The 7,630-nt window shown below is 47.7% G+C and overlaps 1 protein-coding gene across 3 annotated transcripts; it reads right to left on the bottom strand.

Annotated features, from left to right (window-relative positions):
* Window positions 1–45: 45 nt before the first annotated feature.
* Window positions 46–6,620, bottom strand: LOC116376934 (dynein heavy chain 17, axonemal-like). 3 transcript variants are annotated; one of them, XM_031838439.1, is made up of 12 exons: window positions 6,197–6,620; window positions 4,193–4,401; window positions 2,494–2,680; window positions 2,310–2,409; window positions 2,139–2,224; window positions 1,864–1,989; window positions 1,634–1,777; window positions 1,455–1,541; window positions 1,217–1,384; window positions 1,009–1,125; window positions 525–775; window positions 46–311 (listed from the first exon to the last, which is right to left on the bottom strand). In XM_031838439.1, exons 1-12 carry the CDS (start codon window positions 6,542–6,544, stop codon window positions 83–85), a joined length of 2,052 nt encoding a protein of 683 aa, XP_031694299.1. In that variant the 5' UTR covers window positions 6,545–6,620; the 3' UTR covers window positions 46–82. The 3 variants fall into 3 exon arrangements, with proteins under 3 accessions (XP_031694299.1, XP_031694300.1, XP_031694301.1); XM_031838441.1 differs by having other exon boundaries at window positions 219–439; window positions 472–775; XM_031838440.1 differs by lacking the exon at window positions 1,217–1,384.
* Between the last annotated feature and the right edge of the window lie 1,010 nt (window positions 6,621–7,630).

Genomic DNA, 7,630 nt, shown 5'->3' with positions numbered 1-7,630 from the left:
ACACACACACACACACACACACACACACACACACACACACACACACAGTTAAACCAGGTAAAGTGTGACGAGCTTCAGCCAATCACACGGCCTCTTGTTGGGTTTTCTTGTGACTGACCTTGTGGCTGCAGTTAACTCCCAGCATGCCTTGCTGGTTGTTCTGTATCAGAGGTTGTTTCAGGATGAATTCACAGTCGGAGTCCAGCAGACAACTCCAGCTGGACCTCCCTCGGTCTGTGAAGTCCTGCAGGAGGTCCACGATCTGCTGGAACCTCTGCAGGATCAGCTGGGAGGCACCCGAGTCCAGGTCCCTGAACGCAACACAGAGACTGAGTCCAGGTCCCTGATCGCAACACAGAGACTGAGTCCAGGTCCCTGATCGCAACACAGAGACTGAGTCCAGGTCCCTGAACGCAACACAGAGACTGAGTCCAGGTCCCTGAACGCAACACAGAGACTGAGTCCAGGTCCCTGAACACAACACAGAGACTGAGTCCAGGTCCTGGTTTCAGTGGTCCTCTTACAGCTGTTGAAGCGTCCTGTAGTGGTCCAGAGAGTTTTCAGCTCTCAGTCTGAGCTGTTGAGTCCAGCAGAGTCCGGCTGCAGCAGACGGAGTGACCCTGCTGAATGCGTTCGGTTCCTCTCTCTGACTGTAGAACAGCAGCTCGGTCTGATCCAGCTCTTCCAGGACCAGCTCCTCCAGCCGGGTCAGGTGAGGACGCAGCTGATCCTGGATCAGAGGACGGTCCAGGAGGAACCCGAACATCTTCACCAGCTGAAACAAAGCAGATCAGACCGGATCAGAATAGACCAGATCAGACCAGATCGGGCCGGACTAGACCGGATCAGATCGGAACGGAACAGAACAGATCAGACCGGACCAGATCAGGCCGGACCGGACCAGACGGGATCAGACCAGTTCAGATCAGACCTGACCAGATCGTACCGGATCAGACCACACCGGACCAGACCAGATCAGATCAGTACTGTGTTAGAGTTAGAGGGTACCTTTGCTCCAGAGGAGGAGGCGCAGCAGTCCTCAAAGGCTCTGCTGAGGACCGACACCAGCCGTCTCTCTAGGTCTGAGACCTGAACCCAGAAGTGGTTCAGGTGCAGCTGGAAGCTCTGAGAGGAAGAGGAGGAGGAAGAGGAGGAGGACTTACACACAGCTCAGGATCCAACAGGAAGCTCCTCACACACATCACATGACCGTCACCTGGTCTTCAGGGTCGGTGGGGTCACAGGTGGAGTCACACAGAACCTTCACATGACCCAGGAAGTCCTGATACACCTGCTGAACCACATCAGTCCACATCTGGCCTCCAACACCAGACAGGACCGCAGAGTCCAACTGATGCAGCTTCAGGCTGACACTGAACACCTCCTGTAGGAGGAGAGGAGAGGAGAGGAGGAGAGGATAGGAAGAGTCTGTGTCTGTGTGTGTGTGTGTGTACCTGGATGCTCTGCAGGTGTAACAGGAAGTGGTCCAGGTTGAAGAAGACCAAGTTTGAAGGGAAGTCCCAGTTGTGAGTGTCTCCGTCCTGCAGAGAGAAACCAGAAGAATCCTCAGACCTGAACCTGGACCTGGACCAGGACTCTATGTACATGTCTGTGGTGTAGACATGAGGTGTACCTGCTCCAGCTGGGTCCTGCACCACCTGTACTCCTCTTTGAGGGTCTGAAGGGTCCAGATCACCAGTGTGACATCATCCAGTCTGGGACCAGGATCTGATCCCAGACCAGCCATCACCTCCTCCTCATTAAGGAACCTCCTGCTCTGTAGACCAGGAAGGAGGAGCACAATCAACTGGTGTGTGTGTGTTTGTATGTCTGTGTGTGTGTTTGTATGTGTGTGTGTGTTACCATCTGTATGAACAGGTTACAGATCTCCTGCAGCAGGACCACTACCCTACAGGGTCTACGGTAGAACTCAGACCTGATCCACACCTGTCTCACCTCCTCCATCAGAGCAGCCATGTTGTCCCCCAGCTGTCAATCACACACACAGTGGTGATGTCACACATACACACACAGTGGTGATGTCACACACACACAGTGGTGATGATGTCACACACACACACACACACACACAGTGGTGATGTCACAGTAAACCCCTGGAGGACCGGTCCATGAGGTACCTGCAGGTAGTCCATCCGCTCCAGCTGCTCCAGCTTCTCCTGCACAGGGTCCAGGTTCACGGTGAGGTCCTGGGCCTCATCCAGACCTGAGGGGACCAACAGAGACGGGTCAGAGGACTGATCTGGTTCTGAGGACTCATGTCCCACATTGATGGAGACTTCCTGTCTCACCTTCCTGGACCTCGGAGTACAGGTCTCTGAGACTGGACCAGTACACACTGTCTGCTCTCTGCACCACAGAGACCACCTGCTGGGCTCTGCTGCTCCTCAGCTGGACCAAGAACCAGAGGAAGGACTTTATGTCACTTTATATCATTAGAATACTACATCATAAGATAATACTGTAATAGTAGACCTGCTGCTGGATCAGGTGCAGGTTCTTCAGTCTAGTCCTCCAGAAGTTAAACTCGTCTGAGGGAAGGGGATCCAGTCCGTCCAGAACCGGCTGAGACGAGTCCTGCTGCAGGAAGTTTGAGACCAGCTTCACCCACTCTGTGATGGTGGAGTCACAGGAGTGGAGCAGCTTAGTGTGTGACAACTTCCTGTTAGAGAGAAGAAGAAGCAGATAAAGAAGAAGAAGGTTTACTGTTAGAGGACAGAAGAAGAAGAAGAAGAAGAAGAAGCTTCAGGGCCAATCCCAATGCCCTCCCTCACGGACTCACAGACTTTGAGGCGCACTCCCGCGAAGTCCGTGAGGGTTTAGTTCTGTCTGTCAAATCATTGAGTGTTTGAGGCTCTGGCAGACATTTTGTTTCCTTTATGAACCCTTATGCTGCGTTCACACCAAACGCGTAGCGAATTCATCGCGACGCCGGTCAAAACGCCGGGGACCATTTGTGTTCATGTGTGAATCGCGCCGGAGAGGGGGCGGGGCTTATCGCCCTGAAAGCCGTTCAACTGTCCGCCATTAACCATGAAAAAAAGAACCTCTATTTCTGCTTAGTACGTGTTGTGGAAGTCACAGATATCCCGGGAAACTAAACGCCGTCATGTCTGGTTCATAATATTGTTCAGAGGAGCTCCATGGATTTTATCGAGCTGTATTCACTGTGTCTAGCAAGCCACACGTCGTTGTTTACTACAGCTGTATGAACACTAAATAAACTGATTTGGCTGTGATTTAACGGCAATAAACCGACAAAAAGGGACTCCGGAATAACTACGTAATGATGCCGATTTGATCGTAGAGCTCTGGGTGAACACAGACGGCTACAGTATTTATTTCCTGATTCAACAACGGCAGGAAGTCAGTGATGTCAGGGGGAGCAACTCAACGCTGATAGGCTATCGCGCCGGGGCGTAACGCGAATATTTTGCAGAAATTGAAAAATTTCAGCTCACGCGTTTGACGCGGATTTGCGTCAATCGCGCCACAAATTTGCGTCAATCGCGCCGCACCATCGCAAATTAGCGCCGCGCCAGTCTCATCGCGTCTGTGCATAGACTTTGTATGTAATCTACTCGCGCGAATAATTCGCGACGCGTTTGGTGTGAACCCTTAGCATAAGGGAATTACCCACAAATCATTGCAATGTGACGTTAAACACGGGGTAACCAGTGGACGCATGGAGACGTAACAAAAAGGTAAATCAGTGTTTTCAGCCTGGAGTATTACATGTACTCAGAAACATTAAGGGTTAAAGATGGAACATTAAAACATGAAATCAGAAGATATTTATTCATTTATTCATCAAATATTTGATTTTGTCATTGAAGCCGTTTTGACAAAAATGAGTAAATAGATTATCTGAAGTTACCTCATCTAGTGAGGAAAGAGCCTGAAGACGTTCACATCAGGGAGTAAATAATATACAATAAATACACACAACTATACATCATATGTTTTGTTGTTTTTATGGTAAGGTGATATGTCCCGTTCATATTTCCACCATCTCAAGCCCTCACAGTCTCTCACACTCACCCACTCACCAGGTGACCTCAGTGAGTCCTTGAGGGTTCAGGGTCTGAGGGTTTAGGAGGGACGTTGGGATTGGGCCAAGAAGAAGAAGAAGAAGCTTCAGTGTTGGAGAAGAAGAAGAAGAAGTCTGTCCTACCCCTCTTCAGTGTCATCTGTGTAGGTGTTTCCATGAAGCTGGTCCTCATGAAGAGCTTCGGGATAAGTGAGGAAAGTTCCTCCCTCCATCTGAGCCTCCATCACCAGCGCCTCGTTCCTCTGCTGCTCCGTGGACCTCAGAGCCTCCTCGGGTAAGCCCACCGCCCATCTTCTGCTCGTCTCTGGGTTAATAAGCAACGGGCAGGTCACCTGAGAGCAGAGGACACACCTTTAACCTTCAGCCTGGACGTCCTGCAGGTAGAGCAGGTTTCTAACCAAAGGGATTGAGAACTGTGGGTCCTGACCCAGTGTTTGGAAACAACTGCCATGGACAATGTGTTAGCCTTAGCTTAAGCTAACAGTTGGCCTTATCTTGAACTAGCCATAGCTCACAGCTAGCCCTAATGTTGGCTCATCTTGAATTAGCCATAGCTTCCAGTTAGCTTTAATGTTAAGACTTATCTTGAATTGGCCAGTTAAGCTTACTCTTATATTTGCCATATTCATACTAGCCTTATCTTAAATTTGCCTTAGTTTCCAGTTAGTCTAAATCAGGGGTGTCAAACTCATTTTCACTCCGGGCCACATCAGCATCATGTTTCCCTCAAAGGGCCGGTTGTAACTGTAAGACTGTATAACTGTAACTACTCCTAACATATTGTTAAATAACTCTCTGCTTTTGATTATTGTTTATTCAAGTGTAAAAATATTGTACATGCAGTTATATAAATGTAAAATTATATTTAAGCACATTTCTGTTGTTATAACATAAATCATTTTAATTTAGGGTTAAGAAACCCACATTACTCTATCAAAGATCAAACTATTAAAGAAAATAACAAAGACAAATATCAAACACAAGTTATTACATTAACTTTGTTCAAAGCTATTGTTGTCACCTCTCTGCATCACTAATGTCCCTGCCGTCGTCCCGTGCATGGCAGCTACAAGAGCTCCTCACAGAGTCAGGTCTGCCTTCAGCCTCTTACAAACACTGATAGATGATGTATCTCGTCTCTGAGCTAGCTGTGTTGTTAGATTGCTGCTAGTTCCTGAACTCGGTCTGCGATGGTGTTTCTTCACAAACTGACATTTGTAAAAGTCTGTATCTGGTCGGAGCTCACCTGCTCACATACCTTTAGCATGCACTGGGCTGTAGCTTCTGTAAATATATTCTGCTGTGATTGCACTCTGCCTTTTAATTCTTGGACAATTTGATGTTTTTCTTGGAGGCTAAATTTAGCTCCGTGTTTGGTGTCAAAATGCCGACGTGAATAGTATCCTTCATCACCGACACGCATCATAACACAGAAGACAGACCCGTTTTTCTCCCTGAAGCACAGACATGTATTCTCTTTCCCATCTTTCATTACATCTTCTTCCCTCTGCATCAATTCTTCTCTTCGTGGACATTTTGGGATTATTTGTCGATCTTTTTCAACTCAATCACTTGATGGAAAACCTCTTTACAGGCTGTTCCCTCTCCTGTCCACCTGTTGTGATAGTTTTAATGTCGGTACACAGACAACATGCTATCTCATAATTTCAACATGCTATCTCATAATTTCAACATGCTATCTCAGAATTTCAACTTTCTATCTCATAATTTCGACCATGGGGATACTTTTATTTTCAAGTCTATTTGTTTTCCAAAATAAAAAAAATATATATATTTTTTTTGCTGGTGGATTCGCGGGCCACATAAAATGACGTGGCGGGCCTTGAGTTTGACACGTGTGGTCTAAATGTTAGCCATAGCTTGAATTAGCCTTAGAATAGAGTAGAAATAGAAACCCTTTTTATTGTCATATACACAAAATTTGACTTCTGCATTTGACCCATCCCTGTATATAGGAGTATATATATATGGCAGTGGGCTGCCAATGACAGGCGCCCGGCGAGCCGGGGGTTCAGTGTCTTGCTCATGCCAATGAGCCACGGTCGCCCAGTTAGTCTAAATGTTATCCTTAGCTATAATTAGCCTTAGCTTAGCTAGCTGTCTCACCTCCTCAGAGACAGCAATGATGAAGCTCTTGGCGTCTTCTCCCTCAACTTCTTGGATTACTAAAATCTTTTGGACATTTTCTCTCGTGATGACTTCTCGACCTGCTCTGGAGACGCAGACCACTTTAGTTTGGACATTTTGAGGGGGGTCCAAGCCGATGGAGAGTCCTCCATCTTCAGGGTCCCGACAGAGGAACAGGTTCTTGTAGTCCGGAGTGTTGAAGAAGCTGCTGAAGATCACCTGGTTTTCCTCCTCAGAGACAAACCGCCGCCATCTTTCCTCCTCCAACCTGAAGCTGGTGAGGGTGAAGCTCCGGACGGGATCCAATCGCTCGTCTCTGGCGTCCATCTTTATCTTCACACCTTCTTATTATCTTTATCTTCACACCTCCTTCTTCTCTTTATCTTCACACCTCCTTCTTCTCTTTATCTTCACACCTCCTTCTTCTCCTGCTTGTCTCCACTTTGTCATAAAAACAAACTTAAAATAAAACGGGTGAAAACTTCATAAAGCGACCGTTTTTGTTTTTTTTAATAACGGTTGGTGATGCCTTCAATGTCTTTTCCCAGCGTCGTAAATATGTCAGTAGGAGCTGGATTACAATTGGTCCAAACAGCACGACCCGCCCTACTTTCCCTCTGATTGGCTAATACTCGTTGCCTTCGTTGGTTGGATTGGTTCGTTCGGGCACGGTTAGGGTTGTGTCAGGGTGACCCAATCAGAAAAAGAGTAGGGCGGGTCATGCCGCACCATGGCTCTGATCCACTCTGTGATTGGTTGCTGGATCGTATAAAGATACCATGGCGCTGTTTTTTTTTACTACAGGAAGGTTTGAGAGCGTGAAGTTGGCCGGAGAGCAGACGGCGCTACCGCCGAAGAGCAGCGGCGATGATCGGGCAATGTGAACGTTATGGTCTGTCTGGTGTCGGTGTGCTTTCACTGACTACTAAAGATAACTGTGAATGTGATGCGTTAACCAGCTAACGTTAGCTAACGTTAGCTGCGGCGGCTAACTCAAGGCTCCGACCGGCTTCGATGGATCCGTTAACGGTAAGAAGTGATTCAACAAACGGACAAAGAACTGAAGACGGTAGTGTCTGTGTGGCGGGAACATTTAGTCAAGATGGCGACCAGAATGTGTTTATGACGTTAGCAATATATTTAGTGAACAAACTTACAGGTTTGGTTCCTTTGTTCGACCAGAGATTTAAGAAGTACTCTGATAGTAATACTACACACTAGAAGTGATGAAACGAAAGGCCGATTGAAGCCCCCCCCCCAAGCAGTCTGTTCACAGAGGGGGGGCCGTGACAAAACCGAGCTGAAGCGTCTTCTGATCCAGGGTTCTGGTGTAGGGTTCTTGACCTGATCCCGTGTATCTGTGCTGAGTTTTCACCTGTTCACCTCCCCTGCTCTCTGATTGGCTCTGACAGA

The sequence above is a fragment of the Anarrhichthys ocellatus genome, unplaced genomic scaffold (assembly GCF_004355925.1).
Source record: "Anarrhichthys ocellatus isolate YVR2014 unplaced genomic scaffold, GSC_Weel_1.0 scaffold722, whole genome shotgun sequence".
NCBI lineage: Eukaryota > Metazoa > Chordata > Actinopteri > Perciformes > Anarhichadidae > Anarrhichthys > Anarrhichthys ocellatus.
This window is presented reverse-complemented; position numbering and strand designations above follow the sequence as displayed.

What these genes read in the sequence shown, in the direction of transcription:
- LOC116376934 (XM_031838439.1), bottom strand. Translation starts at nt 6,544, where the DNA reads ATGGACGCCAGAGACGAGCGATTGGATCCCGTCCGGAGCTTCACCCTC. An exon ending in GTACTCCGAGGTCCAGGAAG is followed by an intron (nt 2,225 to 2,309) that starts GTGAGACAGGAA and finishes TGGTCCCCTCAG; the next exon opens with GTCTGGATGAGGCCCAGGAC. An exon ending in CCTCCTCCTCTGGAGCAAAG is followed by an intron (nt 776 to 1,008) that starts GTACCCTCTAAC and finishes GCTTTGTTTCAG; the next exon opens with CTGGTGAAGATGTTCGGGTT.